The 18,190-nt window shown below is 38.6% G+C and overlaps 1 protein-coding gene across 1 annotated transcript in view; it reads right to left on the bottom strand.

Annotated features, from left to right (window-relative positions):
• LOC128610658 (astrotactin-1-like) overlaps positions 1–18,190 on the bottom strand; it is a 175,726-nt gene that overhangs the window by 84,263 nt on the left and 73,273 nt on the right. Inside the window, exons 8-9 of the mRNA XM_053630075.1 lie at positions 8,096–8,262; positions 2,665–2,859 (exon numbers count right to left, since the gene is read on the bottom strand). Coding sequence (XP_053486050.1) covers positions 2,665–2,859; positions 8,096–8,262 — 362 coding nt within the window. The remainder of the gene's footprint in view (positions 1–2,664; positions 2,860–8,095; positions 8,263–18,190) is intronic.

Here is an 18,190-nt window from a genome sequence, read left to right as displayed (position 1 = left end):
AAGCCATTTTATTGTGTTGTGATTCTGGTTCTGATTCCGCTTTGGCCTCGACAATGATTATCTGCCTTACCTGCTCTAGTCTGTTTGCCTGATCGTTTTACCACTGACTGTCTTCGTCGTTGAGTTTACCTTGCCCTTTGGATTATATTCTCTTAAATAAAAGCTCTTAACTGCACTCGCATCTGTCCTAAACCTCATTACGTGACAGTAATGTTCCCAGATCAAAAGTAATATCCTACCAAAATCTTCTATTTTGATTAAGCAGCTGGAATGTTTACCTTTTTCATGAGCTAAAACAACATTCGGTTCTACCTCCAAACTCATTGTTTTACACCCAGCTTGCCTAACACATCCAAGGCAGTGATCCTGTGTCAGTGGCTTCCAAGCGAAAACAGACAGAAATGGTAATGTTAGCAATGAATTGACACCAGCGTTCACACTGCATGCACAGCAAGTGTACACACCCCATGGATAATTAAATTTTTTACTACAATTCACATATTTGCCTCGTAGTGCGCGTCTGATTAAGATTCTTCAGCTTTTTTCTTTCCTGCACTGCCAGCCATCTTAATTTTGACCGTGTTCCCATTCTGAGCGTATGAATTCACAGTCAATGTGTTACACATCACACTTGTGATTAAATGGCATTAAAACTTCCCTGTCATGCTGAATCTGTTTAAGAAGGCATGATGAAAAGGCTAGGTGACAGCCCAAAAACTATGGGGTGTGGCATCTGAGAAAAGGAATTAGAAAGAGGGAAAAAACTCAGTATTGTAGACCTTCAGTCTCTCAGTAGATTTCATGTGTCTAATTTTCCTCTATGTGCCATTTTGGACAAAAGGTGAACCGGAATTGCCCTTGTGTTTCCTAATTAAATTACAAAACGGTATGTCTGTGCCAATTTGGACGCCTTAAAAAGATATTATAATGCATTGAAATTTTCATTATTTGCCAAATCTTCTTCCTTTTTCATTGCTCCTTTCTTCTTTGGGGAATACCATTTCACCTTGTGTAGTATCCCCAGCTACTCAAATACTACTCAAAGCATCTGATAAGCATAATTAAATATTTTATTCCGGACAAGTTTTAACCACTCCTGTTTGCGCTGATAGATAAAAGATAATGTGATGGTGTGAGTTTCTTATCTCTACAAAGATGGTTACAGTGGAAGACAGTCTGTATCCCTTAGTGGGATTTTTTTTTTCTTCCATTCATCTTTCTGAAGATTTATCTTCTTCAAAGCAGAATAGTTTTATTTCCTGTTCCCATCTTTTCTGAGCACCGATTCTTTGACTATTTCCTTAAGTTTGAAATTAATTGTCACAGTAGTCTGGTATTTCATCAAAGATTAATGAAGTGACTTGCAGGATCAGCAGCACCACTGCAGCTTCCCTTTGTTCCCTGCAATCTGCAAGTTTCATCTGGCCCAATTAAATCCAATTAAAGCAAACTTTCCCATGGTCACTTTCAATTCGTTTCCCAGCACTTCCCCTTAATTAGAGTTTGAGTTAGGCTGGGCATCCCAAAAGATGCATCTGAGTGGCGTTGAGTGCGAGTTGGAGCGCACAGAGGTCAGTTGTGTTTTCATAGCTTGTCGACACCCACCGTCTCTCTGGGTACTTTGAAATGAGATCAGAGCATTTGAGATTTGCCTTCTTGATAATATTAACTTTCACTCTCACTCTCTAACTCCGCCCCAACCATTGGCCCATATGTCGCTCTAACACATCCACTCAGTAAACACAGGATGCACAGTATAAAAATGAAAATGACTTTAGCCAGCTTCTAGATATAATTCAAGGGCTGTACAAGACTGTACGGCAGAGAACAAAACAACGCGTCAGAGGCCATTAAAAGAGCATTCCAAACATTTTATTTAGGATTAGACTATACTAGATTGGTGTCTAGCACTATGATTTATGGGATTTAACAGAACTTGTCTTGCCAGGTAACTCATCATTAGAAGTTGGCATGCAGTATCTGAACAAATAGAACACCTGAACGTGGCATACCAAATTTCCAAATGAAGTACTAAAAAACAATGAAAAACCATATAAAACAAAGTGAAAACAAGATGTTTACTGTAACATTGATTGCATAATGGTTTTAACCAGTCCTAATAGGTGTATCATTATGTGCGAGTTCTCTGAAAAGGCTCCTAACGGTGAAACAGCGGGGCGGCTGCTGGGAGCCAATTATTCTGGTGTCGAATGTTTCTCAAAGTAAGAAGTGGAAGCTCTGCAACAGCGAGAAAAACAATTATCGCATGCAGTCATATTTCTGTTTGGACATGTCTCAAGTCTTGTAATTATGAACGGGTGCAGCCTGGCAAATTGTCAACTATTACTCCATATACAACTACTATTTAGGTTGGTGGAATAAATTTTAATATGACTTATTTCATCAAATGTTTTCAAATGGTAACATGGAATGTGCAACCAATCCAGACAGGTGGTTAGAACAATGATCAGCTCTGTCTAGTAGTATAAAGTAAAGGTGATAAAGCATTTTCAAGATAATATATATCTGTACAACTGGCCATTCAAAATCACAGATATATAAATTAAATCCTTTACAGACACAATGTTAAGGCAGAAGGAGTCAGCAAAGAGACAGAGGACGATTCTGTGACCAGAACAAATAAGTCATTGCATCACTTCCTACCTGAAGGTAGCCTTAAGGATCTGGCCTGTGGTAATCTCCTTGGTGCGGTTGTCATAGCCATAGAAGACATCTCCAAACGTGGTTTGATTGGCTGGGGTGCCGGCTGTCTCGCCACAGTCCACTCCCTCAGTGCAGGATTCAGACAGAGGCAGACATGTGCGGCCATCCGCCCCGCGCTTATAATCCTCAATGCAGCTGCAGGGGTGGCATTGGTATTTATTTTTATTTCAGAATCCGTATTGCAAGTCATTGTCCAAAAAAAAAAAAAGTAGGAAAACAACAACAGCAATAACAGAAATAACAATACCTACTGCGTTTTAATAATTAATAAAAAGGGGAAAATACACTTCACATTAAGAAGTTAATGCAGTCATTGTTTTAGCAGCTTAAAAATATTTATATGAGGTTTTTGAATCCCATTTTTGACATGTTATTTTTCAAAATTATTCATTGACTATAACTTCATATTCATAAAAATATAAAAGGTAAAGAAAGTTTTCCTGGGAGCTACATCACACAGTAGTGGCATTCAAAAACTGAAAGGCTGTTTAATATTTATGTTACATGTGAAAAATCCCAAAACAGATCATTATATTGGACTCACGCTCTCTACAGAGTTCACTGTCAATTTAAAAAGAACAGGGAGTCCATGAACGACAAGCATCACAGAAAATAAAGCTGTTTTAGGAGTCATTTTATGACTTAACAAAAAAACAACATTATTCTGGTGGGTCATGGCCTCATCTGAAAGAAGAGGTCATTGCTTGCCAATGTGGTGGATGAGAACACACTGCTTTAGTGGACACAGACACAATAGCATGACGGTTCTTGTACTTCATTTGGATTTGTATTGCTCTCTCCATTATGATTATAGATGGCATGTGAAAGGCTCTAAGTTTATGTGCTGTACTGTGCTCAAAATGAGTATACAGAATGTCTAAAGCACATGCGGAAAGAAAGTGCATGAAATGTCCTCGATACATAACAATGTTCTTGAATTGTATATTATATGCACTTACATTTCCATGTTATCAAAGCCCTGAATGGTAAAAAAAAAAAAAATGGCGTGTTTCTGAACAAAATTTTTTGACTATTTATTTCTGTTGCAAAATAATGGCTATAAAACATTGTAGAGTATGAATTTCACATTTTGAATGTGAAAGGTCCCGCCGTACTTTTTATACTCTTGTATTTAATAGCATAACATACCATAAAGTGATTAGCAATGGAATACTCATTATTATTCAGCAGCTTGGAAAATAGCATTTGATCCACCAACTTCTGTTTTTTTGCCTAATGAACTAGAAGTAGTCTTTAATGGCAAAAGTGTAAATAAATAAATAAATAAATAAATAGTTGACAGATCCAGTGTTCTTTTCCAAGCTGCCAAATAATGAGGGTGGAAACCAGACAAACTGATAAATTTGCTGTGATTAAGATGATAATTAGGCTATTTATGCAGCAATTCTAGACTAGACTGCTACTCTCTATTGTCGAGAGCACCAAGTGACTGGACAGGACTGTCAAGAATAAAGAATGTAAGCACACTCATAAATGTTGGAAATATATATACATACCCTTTGGAAATTTCTATATTTGAAAATGATTGAATATTACATATCTGAGACCCCTTTGTATCAGCCCTTAAACTGTAGTACCTTTTCTTAATAATTTTTTTAACAATATTAAACATCTGTTCATAGCTATTTTTTTATTTTAGTTTTATGCACACAATGTGACACAAATGCACACTGTCTTACATTGTTAATTATTCAGAAATTTAAAAAAAAAAAAAAAAGTATTTTCTGTAATATTTTTTCTTCAGTTTGCTAAATATTTTTTCAGAATGCACCAACAACTACATACATGGCCAAAGGGGACCACACTTCACAATGTAACACATAGTCACATCACTTTCTCATAAGGACTAATCACACACACCTGTTCCTGATCACAATCAACATCACACCACACTATAACAGAGACTGTTCAGGCACTAGGCTTTTGCGAAGTATATGCCTTGTTGCCTTCTCTCTGTCATTAATAAGCCTTTTGATCGTGTCTGTTTATTCTGGTGTTTTGACTTCGCTTATGTTTATGACTTCGTCTCTTTGAACTGCCCTGTTTGTGCTGTTTTCCTGATCGCCTGACCTCTGCATGTTCATGATTATTGTCTTCTGCCTTATCCTTTGGACTTGTTGTTGTTGTTGTTGTTGTTTCATTAAACTGCCACTTGCTTCTATCCTGCACCTACATTATGTGAAAGAATACTTTGCCTATAACATGGAAGCAGCAGGAAAGCAAAGGAGACATCATGCCAAGGTAGTAAGGAACACGCTACCGAAAATCAACTCTATTCAGCTTCCTCAATAGGTTGCCATGGATCCCCTAGAGACATATGATGGATTTTTTGAATTACCTGAGAATTTTTTCTTTGACTGCCTCTTTGACTACATTTTTTGAGCCTAACCAGAGGCTAGGGTTCATACTCCCCTGGTTCGTTGGCCAAGCCCGCCAGTGGGCGGAGTGTCTGGCCCGTACAGAATCCAAGGGACTGCACAATGTAACTCAGTTTGTGGGACTATTGATAAAGGAGTTTGGGTCCAGAGTACATCCCCAACCTGGATGAGTTTTTGGGGAGGGCCAGTCTCATGAATAAACCTGTGAGGCCATTCACCACCTACTACAAGATGACCTCCTACCCAGAGCTCCGGTTGGAGGTCAACATGGCGACCTCCTCTCCAGATCCCCAGCATGAGACCTATGAGGTGGTCTCACCCGCAGAGCTCCAGCCAGAGGTCAACATGGTGACCTCCTCCCCAAAGCTCCAACCTGAGACCCACAAGGTGGTCTCACCTGCAGAGCTCCAGCCAGAGGTCAACATGGTGACCTCATCTCCAGAGCTCCAGCATGAGACCTATGAGGTGGTCTCACCGGCTGAGCACTCGTCTGAGGTCAATATGGCGACCTCAGCTCCAGAGCCCCAGCATAATGTGAAGTTCCTGTTCGAGGTTGAGGAGGCGGCCTCCTGAGCCACATTCCTGACCGAGGCCGAAGAGAAGGCCTTTGTTCCACATGTTTTGTTTCACGGTTTTAATCTTGTTGATGACATAGCATTCTTTGATTCTAGTCTAACCTCGTTAATGCCCATTTGCTGCTCGACTGACCCTCTGCCTGTTTTGACCATGCCTGTGTTTCACGATCTGGATTTGTCTGCCTACTTCTCATCTAATAAAGCTCTTATCTGCACTTGCATCCGTCCTCAACCTAATCTACATGACAATTCTAATATATTGAGATACTGGACATTTGATTTACATGATCTGTAAGCCACAATCAAGATTAAAACAAAAGGCTTTATGTGTAATGAATCTAGAATATATGAAAGTTCCACTTTTTGAATTAAATTGCGGAAAAAAAAAAAAACTTTTCCATGATATTCGAATTGTTTGAAATGCACCTGTGTGTATATATACACATACACGCACATAGAAGCCCTTTCTCACAAAAAAAAAAATCCAAGCTCAACTAAATCACCCCAAACCATGTGGCAAAATGTGTTATGGCCTGATGAGACCAATTCCAAAAAGGATATAATTATTCCATAATGCCAAAAGGTATGTTTGGCACACACAAAAAAGTACATCACTAAAATAACACCATACCCACAATGAAGCATGGTGGTGGCAGCATCATGCTTTAGGGCTGCTTTTCTTCAGCCAGAACTGTGGGTTTTAACAAGGTGTAGGGAATCATAAATTCCTAGTCAGAGCCCAGATCTGAAACTAAAAATCCATGGGATTGTGCGGGCTGTGCACAGTAGATGCACTCAGAATATGATGGATCTAGTATGCTTTTGTAAGACAGAGAGGGAAGATATTGCCAAGTCAAGATGTTCCATGCTAACAGACCAAAAAAGACTGAGTCGTGTAATAAAATCAAAAGGTGCTTCAACAAAGTATTATTTTAGAGAAGTGCACACTTATGCAACTAGGTTATTGTAAGTTTTTTATTTTATTTTTTTCCTAAAAGTTTCTGATTGTTTTTCCACTTTATTTGTATACTTTGCAGTTTCACATTGAAGGTAATCTCATATGACTTATCTTCATTTAATTCTATTACTTCACAGAAACCTGCCTTTTTTTGGACTTTTTATATCCAGTGTATTTGTTAAGGATTACAGTGAAAGGTGGAATCTGGATATATATAAAAAAAAGCGCAAAGGCATAAAAAAAAAGGAATGTCTTAAAATTATAGCAAATTCTTAGAAAAGACATGGACAGAAAGTTTTGCTGTACATTAGTGAAAATTAATTAGCAGCTCAATGCCCTGCCCTGGTTTTAACACTACATTGCTACTTGCTGCAGTATTACCTGTGAAACAGTGAGTTAATTGTAGAATTATTACAGAACAAAAGCCACCTACAGCTGATCAGAAGCAAAACCGCTTTGCGCTGGTGTAGCCATTAATTCTCTCATTATTTCTATGGAGACAGCAGTGGTGCTTTGCCTACAGGTAAAGCAGCTATGGACAGTACACATGGCTTGGATACGACACCTAAATGCTGCACTCGAAGTTAACTCAAATACAACTTTGACCCCATTTACAATAACCTTTTCAGCTCAACCAATAAGATGAGATCTTAATGTGATATAAAAAAAAGATGCAACTCACTAGTTAGAATGGAGTTTTGCCAATCATTCAACTTAAAATAACTTGATAGTTAGTTTCAATTTCATATGCTGCACCTACTTTGATAGTGTGGGAAGTGCAAAACATTAATCATTTGCAGGCAGCCTTATGGTTTTCAAAAGCACATGCTATGTATGCAGCTCTCCAAATACCCCACCATCAGAAAACGTGCATTTGAGATGATTAATTAATAACATTAATACTCTAACATTCTAGGCACACTTCACCTCATTGTAAGGCATTCATATCCAGGAGCTGAAGCTTAGCTCCTTTTTTTATTTATTTTATTTTATTATTTTACAAAATTTAGGTTTAACTAATAGCTCAGTCATGCTTGGTATCCTACTATGAACATGCAGAGCAGTAGATACTGTGCAAAGCCTGACAGTATTTTTAGTAATAAAGCTTTCATTACATAAAAGGATAGGTTAAACCTGCAAGGTTTCAGCTTTTATGCAAATCTTCAAATGCTTTCATACCTCAATATGAAACATGGAAGAAGAAACAACAAGAAGGGAAAGTAATAATTAATGCTATTGCCTAAAATAGGTACAGGTGTATTTTTCCTCAACCAAAAACAAACAAACAAACAAACAAACAAACAAACAAACATAAGAAATTCAGGGCAACATTCCTAAATACAGGTTAACCCTATATATGCATGTAAGTGTAGGTGCCTAATTCTGTATGTAGGAATGTGTGTGCGTGTGTGTGTGTATGTGTGTGTGTGTGCACGCACCCGCAGAACATCTGGATATTGTAAAGGGTAGGGTCTTCCTCAAGTGGAGCTAGTTGCTGAAGACACAGTTGCTCACAGCCACCGTTAAATCCATCAGAGCAGTCTATGCCAATGTGGTGGTCATAGCAACCGGTGCCATCCTTCATCGGGCTCAGACCAGGAGGGCACTAACACAAACAAAGCAAAAAAGACAAAATTTTTTTTTACTAATTGAATGAAACCTTGACCATGTGCTGTAATAAATAAAGGCCAAAGCAGAAATGCCACAAATATCCCTTCTTACGATTTGTATTTGTTTGGCATTTCATATATGTTTTCCAGCCCACCTACAGCTCTTATACAACTAGCATTGAAATGCAAGAGCAGAAAAAGCACACATGAAGTCTCACAGGATATTGCAAAATACTCACTCTCCACCTTTTTGAATCATGCCGCAGTTACATGTGTGAATGGGTGAAAGTATACACATCCAAGATTACCCCACTTTGCAACTCCCCACCTGCTGCCTCTGTTTCACACCGTTCTATGCATCTCCCAAAGCAATTTTGCTCAGTACTATGCAGGCAGATTCACATGATGTTTCTGTCAGCTCTGGCTTCAAAGGGGACTTTGATGGGTTGACTCTGACTAGGCACTCCTGCTAGGAGAATAGGATAAATTTCTCTGTAGACCTTTGGGGCATTAAGGTACAAATTTCATATTCTCTCTCTCTCTAGTGTCCAGAACACATGGACTTCAGCAAATGCCTTCCGTCTACACGGTGCAATATTTCTGTAACAAGTGCATGCTGGGATGCGCATTTCTTTATAAGCTGCAAAGGACAGTTTGCTATATTGTGCAGACAAAATGCTGTAATATTTCTAAAACTGGAGGTTGCACATTGAAAACTTGACGTGCCCCAGAATGAAAACAACAACAACAACAACAAAAAAAACATTAATAGGGCTTTAAAGAAAAGAAAGAAAGGAAAAAAAAAGGAAAAAATGGATCCAACATCTCTGACACTTAAATGTGCATCCCCAAACAAAGATTTGGGCAAGGAAGTAATAGTACACGGAATTGATGCAGAACCAATTCTTAGTTAAAATTAAGACAGTGAAGAAACCTTTGAAATTGCTGCTTGTTATAGAGTCAAAACTAAGGCACATTAATACATGTTAAATTTAATGGAACCGAATCTTATTGGCTTGGACCTGAATGAAATTGTTTTAGTACTGAACCGAATCGTATCAGTGGTGAATCGAATCACATTGGTGCTGAATCACATTGTATCAGTGTCAAAGCAAGCCATATCGTTGTTGAATAGAAGTGTGCTGGTGCCAAATCAAACTGTATCGGTGCTGAACGTATCAGATCATTGATAAATATAATTGTACTGGTGCTGAACCAAATCATATCGGTGGTGAACCGAATTGCATCTGATCAGTGACGAACTGAAGTTTATCAAATCGTCAGGTATCAAAGCGACTTCTTTAATTGTATCATTTTGTATTCTAACATACAGTCGTGTGAAAAAATAAGTACACCCCATGAAATTGTTGTTTTTTTTTTATCATCTTTGAAACAGTGCCTATTAATACAGTTGATACATTTTAAACAAAACCACAAGGAAAGTGAGCATTTTGAATCATTTAGATGTGACAATTTTCTGTGGAAAAAGTATGTACACCCTTGGTCTCAGAAGCTAGTATTGCCCCTTTGAGCAGAAATAACTTCTTGTAGCCGTTTTGCATAATTGTCCACCAGGCTTGCTAGAATTTTTGACCACGCTTCCATGCCTTTTTCTTTCACTTGCAAGGTGTTTGAGGGTTTCCTTGCATGTACTGCCCGTTTCAAACCCACACACACATTATCTTTAAGCACTCTTGGATAAGATGCAGAATTCATAGTTGAATCAATGAATGCAAGCTGTCCAGTCACTGAGGCAGTGAAGCAACCCCAAACCATATCATTTCCACCACCGTGCTTCACAATTTTTATGAGGAGCCCGTTTTTTTTTTTTGGATCATTTAAATTGTGGAAATTACTACAAAATGTTAATTTTATGTGTCATTTGATAGAATGTATCACCTTTATTAATAGGCACTGTTTCAAAGAGGATCAAATGTTTGCTTATCCAAATATGTCAAAAAAGCCAACAATTTCCACGGGGTGTACTTATTTTTTCACATGAATGTATACTACATATCAATATTCATACTGCATCATCAAAACAAGATTCACAAACCCTAATCATAATGGAATGTAGTTTAAAGTCACTGAAAATTCAGGCACTGATTTTTGTGATATGCTTGTTCAGTATGTTCAATTGTAAGACTGACATTTTCTGACTATGTAGTTGGGTTGTAGTTGTGCTTTTTTTTTTTTTGTAGTTGTGGTATTTTAACTGTATATCTATTTTTAAAAATCAATTGCCTGCCCTTGTGTCGGTCAGCAACCATCAGTTTCTTTTGTAATGAATTCTTTAGCTTTTTGCATGGAAATAAATGATAGATTTTTCTGTTTATAACCAGGGGAACAGGAAAAGGTCAAATGTTTGAATATATGTCCTGCTTCCTGCTAGAAGCCATTTTAAGTGTAGGGTGTCTTCTGTTTTGGTAAAATGATTTCCCCTAACCTTATAACATTGAAAAGGAAATCCAAATAATTTTGCAATACCTTTCATTATATCCATCCATTATACTGTATACTGGCTTTTATATCACTATTTACTAACATGCCATGCGATGCCTCTATAAACCCAGTCCACTTAGAACGATCTGTCCATGACTCAGAAGCAGCTCACTAGCTATAAATTCAATCAGGATGGGATTCATGAAAAAATATGGCTTAATCCATGGGGAAAATCTTTTGCAGTCCTTTACAGGCATCCTTTTCCTAATCAGAATTCAATAAGCAGCATCCATAAATGCGTAAAGGTTTCTAACCCAAGAAGCAATGAGCATCCCATTTCTCTTCTACAAATATTCTATAACAGCCTTTTCCAGAAGTATGAAATGTAATACACCTTTTCTGAGCTAGGGTCAAAAAGCATTTATAGTGATTGGATCACAGCCTTCTGTTTGCTTCTTCCTTTTGTGACCAGAGATTTAGAAAGGTCAGTAGAATCAAAGCAATTCTGTGGGAGTAGATAATATATATATATATAAATATATATATATATATATATATAAAAGGTTTTTATAATAATGCTTTTTTATATATTAAAGGGGTCTTTATGATAATGCCTTTTCACAAAGATTTATGACTGCGGAAAATATAAAAGGAAGGAGTCAAGTGAGAAGAACTGGAGCCTACCCGATTTATTCTATTTCAAAACTAACATTTGACTTTAGCAATCCATTCCTTTAGATGAATAAGCACAATTTGTTAGTGTTTTATTATTCCAATAAAATTTGAGTTTTTTTTTTTCCGTTTTGTAAACTGAGATAGGAAGTTATTAGGCATGTAACAATACGTCAGACATAATGCATCACAATGCAAAAAATTGCATGATCAGCATGGAAATCAGCATCACGTGATCACGTTCTTTCATGGAGAGCCTGTGAGATCTGCACTCATGAAGCCCGATAGCTCCGGATTGCAATGGCCTTCAAACACCACCGAAGGCTGCATAAATCAAGCATTTTATCTGACTTTAGTGCTCTATTTCTCTACAGATGCTCATGTTTCAGTTGATTGTTTTCAAAATGCCCAGGTCAGACACTTTGTTTATTCAATCAAACTTTTATTGGAAGAATTTATTAATGTATTTATTAATAAATGGAGCCTATCCCAGGGAGCATGGGGCACAAGGCGGGGTACACCCTGGACAGGGTGCCAATCCATCACAGGGCACACTCACATACACATTCACACACCCATTCATACACTACGGACACTTTGGACATGCCAATCAGCCTACCATGCATGTCTTTGGACTGGGGAGGAAACCAGAGTACCCGGAGGAAACCCCCGCAGCACGGGGAGAACATTCAAACTCTGCACACAGAGGGCCACCGTGAGAAATGAACCCTCAACCCTGGAGGTGTGAGGCAAACGTGCTAACCACTAAGCCACCGTGCGCCTGTGATTAAGATGATAATTAGGCTATTTATGCAGCAATTCTAGACTAGACTGCTACTCTCTATTGTTGAGAGCACCAAGTGACTGGACAGGACTGTCAAGAATAAAGAATGTAAGCACACTCATAAATGTTGGAAATATATATAAATACCCTTTGGAAATTTCTATATTTGAAAATGATTGAATATTACATATCTGAGACCCCTTTGTATCAGCCCTTAAACTGTAGTACCTTTTCTTAATAATTTTTTTTAACAATATTAAACATCTGTTCATAGCTATTTTTTTATTTTAGTTTTATGCACACAATGTGACACAAATGCACACTGTCTTACATTGTTAATTATTCAGAAATTTAAAAAAAAAAAAGTATTTTCTGTAATATTTTTTCTTTTTTCAAAGTTTGTTTAAAATATTCTGAGAATCAAATCGAATAGAAATTATGAAGCCAGTATTGTGAACGGAATCGAATCATGACTGGAGTGTATCGCCACACCCCCATGAGTTACTGTATGTTTATTTTACTGTAGCATTTGGGTATAAATTAACAATAAATGGAAGAAAACCATGAACTATTAAGGACTTTAATCTCACATGTACAGGTCTCTCTGAAAGTATTGGAACAGTGAGGCCAATTCTTTGTTTCCGCTAAACACTGAAGACATTTGAAAAGATGAATATGAGATCATGCACCAAAATTTTTGATCCCTTGAAAAACATGTGGGTTCAAACAAAGGTTCCAAGTTGTTTAACACATCTTAAATAACAGGAAATGAAAGCTGACATTCTGATCTCATTCATATTGTCATCTCAAACCCAAATGTCTTCAGCGTATTTCAAACTCAAAAGAATCTGCCATGCCGTTCCAATACTTTCAGAAGGGACTGTAAGTGGACATCCAGCTCCTCTAGTTACCCAAAACTTAGACTAGCTAGTTATGAAAACTATAATAAATAATGATCCTCATGCAATTTGTTTTAATGCCTACACTAATCACTTACAGCAGACATTGCTTTCTATCCCTATTACTCTGAGGGGACTGTTTAGCATTCTCAAGGCTTTCAACAAGTTCTTGTATGTAAAAAAGGCAACCACACAAAAGATTAACCTTTAAAGGAAAAATTGTGTTTAGTACTCTAAGATGTCTGGTTGCTCACAGGGATAACCATAATAAATTATTCTGTCCTGAAATCTCCTCATTTTGTTTTAAAATGCCAAACAAATGGCATACATTTGAAAAACAAGAGCAGTGGATATGTTTCTTTCACCATCCCTCAGCATAGCAGAGAATTTCTCAGCACAAGTGTCCTAAACGTCTTTGTAAGCATGAGAGCAGGAATTATACTTCAGGTCACTATAGGGGCTACAATCCAAAATTAGCACGCCCTGGCATCTTGAACAGTGGAGCAAACAGCAGGACAGTGACAGAAATGGATAAATCCCTTCAAATCCACCTTCTGATGAAAACACAGAGGTACTTTATAAAAGCATTGTATAGTAGCCTCTCTCCTACAGAGCATGCACTCACAGGACCTTTCAGAGTCTTAACAGAGAACTGAGAACAGCTTAGCAGGAATGGATGGATGAACTGATGGGATGACCTTCTGTCTCCACATGCCCCAGGTTTAAATCTTGCCTTAAGGAACAATGTGAGGAATAGACGTGTGCTCAACCTTCTGCCAAGTACAGTTTTAACCTTATGATGCTGATGATGGTCTAGTGAGGTTAGTTGGGGCTTGGACCAAACCGATGAGGCCTAACCAAAGTTCTGCTCAGGAGATCAAATCTCAAGGATGCTATTTATAGTTTTCAGTCGTGTGACTCAGGCGTAGACCTGAAGGGTAGAACACTGTTCCAAAATGGCAGTCAACACTGGACACTCCATGGAACCGCAGCACTGGCCTGTCAATTTTCCATCTGTTTTCAATCCATATACAGCCCCCACCACAGTATTTCAATCACTGAAAACAGCGAAGTCCCTGTCAGAGCTCCACTTTGGCGATGTTTACAAATATCTTGTGGATAATTCATCCCCTTACGCTGCCACCAGAATGAAAGTGTGCAAAAGCACAGACAGTATTTTGCTCAATAATGCTGCTAACGTACAAGAAATTCTTCATTGTCAGAGCAAAGGTGAGTGTTAATTAGCTTAGTTTCAGGTTCACTGTAGTCCGTGTTCTAGGGCAGTAATATTTCGGTTAGGTTAACGCGATATCTAATGACATAAATCCAATCAAAACTTTTTTTTTTTTTTCAATGTCAGGTAAACCATTCCTACTCTTTAAATGCTCCACAATTGACAGCCTGGGTTGCTGCAGAGAAGGAGGGATTGTTGCGATTTGGCCACTGCACTTGTATGGCAGGGTTAGAATTCGTGTGTTCGCATGTAGGTACCATACTCTATGCTTTGCTAGAAGCAAAGCATAGATCAAACTGAGTGCCACTGCATGCACTGATGAGGCATGTATCTCGAATGAGCCTAGTATGGAAGCCATAAGGACAGTAGAGTATGCAGAAGGGGGCCAGGTAGCTTTTGGCTAAACAAATCTCGTAAGAAATAACTAGCGGGCAGCGGAAGAAAGTCATGTTTTGCACTCCAGGTGGGCATTGCTATAAGAATATGACATCACGTGAAAACTATGAATAGATTTAAAGCTAAAAACTGTAATGAAATCAAGAAAGACCAGGTCGGTGGTGCTGGTCTAAAGCGGTAACGTGAAGTCCCAGTGTGAAAAAAATAACCACTTTGGCAAACTGACGTCTTATTTATTGCCATGAACGACTAAATTGCCAAAAGGTAACTGCTGTTGCCATTCATGTGGGCTTTTGAGAATATGGAATTTTGTTTAGCTGAACCTCGACAAACTTTAATTGTGGAGTAATATCCTTGAAGCAGAGGTTCACGTTGAACATTTTGATGTTCAGATGCTAATGAGAACCATGACAAAATACACCAGGTTTAATTTAAACTGGACTGGAATTGCAGCCCAGGTGAATATAACTAATCCAGAAAAGTATGTGACTACTGCACATGATGCATAAGTGCTATTGGTTGCTCTTTTAAATGCACAAATAGCATTAAAAAAAACATATTTTACACACACACACACACACATATCTATATATATATATATATATATATATATCTATATATATATATATATATATATATATATATATATATATATATATATACACACACACACGCACACACACATACAATATCTGACAAAAGTGAGTACACTGCTCACATTTTTGTAAATATTTGATTATATCTTTTCATGTGACAACACTGAAGAAATGACACTTTGCTACAATGTAAAGTGGTGAGTGTACAGCTTGTGTAACAGTGTAAATTTGCTGTCCCCTCAAAATAACTCAACACACAGCCATTAATGTCTAAACCGCTGGCAACAAAAGTGAGTACACCCCTAAGTGAAAATGTCCAAATAGGGCCCAATTAGCCATTTTCCCTCCCCGGTGTCATGTGACTTGTTAGTGTTACAAGGTCTCAGGTGTGAATGGGGAGCAGGTGTGTTAAATTTGGTGTCATCGCTCTCACACTCCCTCATACTGGTCACTGGAAGTTCAACATGGCACCTCATGGCAAAGAACTCTCTGAGGATCTGAAAAAAAGAATTGTTGCTCTACATAAAGATGGCCTAGGCTATAAGAAGATTGCCCAGACCCTGACACTGAGCTGCAGCACGGTGGCCAAGACCATACAGCGGTTTAACAGGACAGGTTCCACTCAGAACAGGCCTCGCCATGGTCCACCAAAGAAGTTGAGTGCACGTGCTCAGCGTCATATCCAGAGGTTGTCTTTGGGATATAGACGTATGAGTGCTGCCAGCATTGCTGCAGAGGTTGAAGGGGTGGGGGGGTCAGCCTGCCAGTGCTCAGACCATACACCGCACACTGCATCCAATTGGTCTGCATGACTGTCATCCCAGAAGGAAGCCTCTTCTAAAGATGATGCACAAGAAAGCCCACAAACAGTTTGCTGAAGACAAGCAGACTAAGGACATGGATTACTGGAACCATGTCCTGTGGTCTGATGAGACCAAGATAAACTTATTTGGTTCAGATGTTGTCAAGCGTGTGTGGCGGCAACCAGGTGAGGAGTACAAAGACAAGTGTGTCTTGCCTACAGTCAAGTATGGTGGTGGGAGTGTCATGGTCTGGGGCTGCATGAGTGCTGCCGGCACTGGGGAGCTACAGTTCATTGAGGGAACCATGAATGCCAACATGTACTGTGACATACTGAAGCAGAGCATGATCAGTATGCAGTATTCCAGCATGATAACGACCCCAAACACACCTCCAAGACGACCACTGCCTTGCTAAAGAAGCTGAGGGTGAAGGTGAAGGACTAAACCCTATTGAGCATCTGTGGGGCATCCTCAAACGGAAGGTGGAGGAGCACAAGGTCTCTATCATCTACCAGCTCCGTGATGTCGTCATGGAGGAGTGGAAGAGGACTCCAGTGGCAACCTGTGAAGCTCTGGTGAACTCCATGCCCAAGAGGGTTAAGGCAGTGCTGGAAAACAATGGTGGCCACACAAAATATTGACACTTTGGGTCCAATTTGGACATTTTCACTTAGGGGTGTACTCACTTTTGTTGCCAGCGATTTAGACATTAATGGCTGTGTGTTGAGTTATTTTGAGGGGACAACAAATTTGCACTGTTACACAAGCTGTACACTCACTACTTTACATTGTAGCAAAGTGTCATTTCTTCAGTGTTGTCACATGAAAAGATATAATCAAATATTTACAAAAATGTGAGGGGTGTACTCACTTTTATGAGATAATGTATATATTATACACACACACACACACACACACACACACACACACACACTAAGAATAATCATAGCAACTAATTCCTCCATGGCTCCTCAATCTCCTGAGTTTTACGTAGCATGGTGATGCCGGCATCTGTCTTTGCTAACATGGAAAAATCAAAGCGATGCGACTTTGCCAGCACCCCAGGCCATCTTGTTTAGGTGTGAACAGGGACCAATTTATTTTTCATGCAGGCAGCAACGAGACAGCTCTCTCTGCAATACAAATCGTGACAGAGGAAAAAAGAACTAATTAATCACATCATCATTTAGCGATTATCAGACTTTCATCTAAATGAAGGCACTGCTAGCTCTCCCCAGGAGTGCCATACATCAGTGAGGTGGGTCACAGAGTGTCTGCTCATGCTGACTCCAATATTAAAGATGGTGCTGCCGTCCTCAGACAGGGCGTTAATTGATTAGTGTGGAAATGCACTCTCTGGGAGCAAGCCAGTGAGCTTTTCCGATCAGATGACGTGAGGCATCGTTTATACACTCTCAGTCAACAAGTAATTACAAAACATCAAGCTACAACAGATGGAACCCACATTGGCTAACAGTGACAGCGAGGTAATGTGTTTAATTTTCCATGAGGTGAAGTATGAACAGGATGCAAAATGTCTCTAATGTAACTTTTTTTAATTCAGTAATGATGTCTGCACGGTCAGTAAATACACATTTGAAAAACAAACTGTGGTGCACTGAATGAGCTTTTTACATGAAGGACACCCACACTGAGCTTCATAATATTTATAAGCAATGCTTAAATATTTTATAAAGCAACATTGTGGCTTATGACTTTGTCTTTATATGAAAGACAGATGAATCTCAATTACCACTTACCGACTGTACGAGACTGTTGTAATTAATACATTTTTTATCTAATCCTATAATCCTAAAATATTGTTTCTTTACAGATCTATTAGGACGTCTTCAATCTTGAGCAATCTTCTATGTACCTGTAATCTTACCTTTTGGGAAATGTAGGGAACAAGTATGGAATTGAATGCTCTTTAAGTGCTGGCTGTCCATTTGCATTTAAAATTATTATGTAGAATCATTCCGCTACAATCTCACTTATTTACACACCTATATAAAAGACTGATGAATTAACGACCTGAAACTAAAGTAGTAATCAGATTATACATTTATAACAGTGTTATAAAGCACTGTATGTGCAT

The sequence above is a fragment of the Ictalurus furcatus genome, chromosome 7 (assembly GCF_023375685.1).
Source record: "Ictalurus furcatus strain D&B chromosome 7, Billie_1.0, whole genome shotgun sequence".
In the NCBI taxonomy this organism is placed as follows: Eukaryota; Metazoa; Chordata; class Actinopteri; order Siluriformes; family Ictaluridae; genus Ictalurus; species Ictalurus furcatus.
This window is presented reverse-complemented; position numbering and strand designations above follow the sequence as displayed.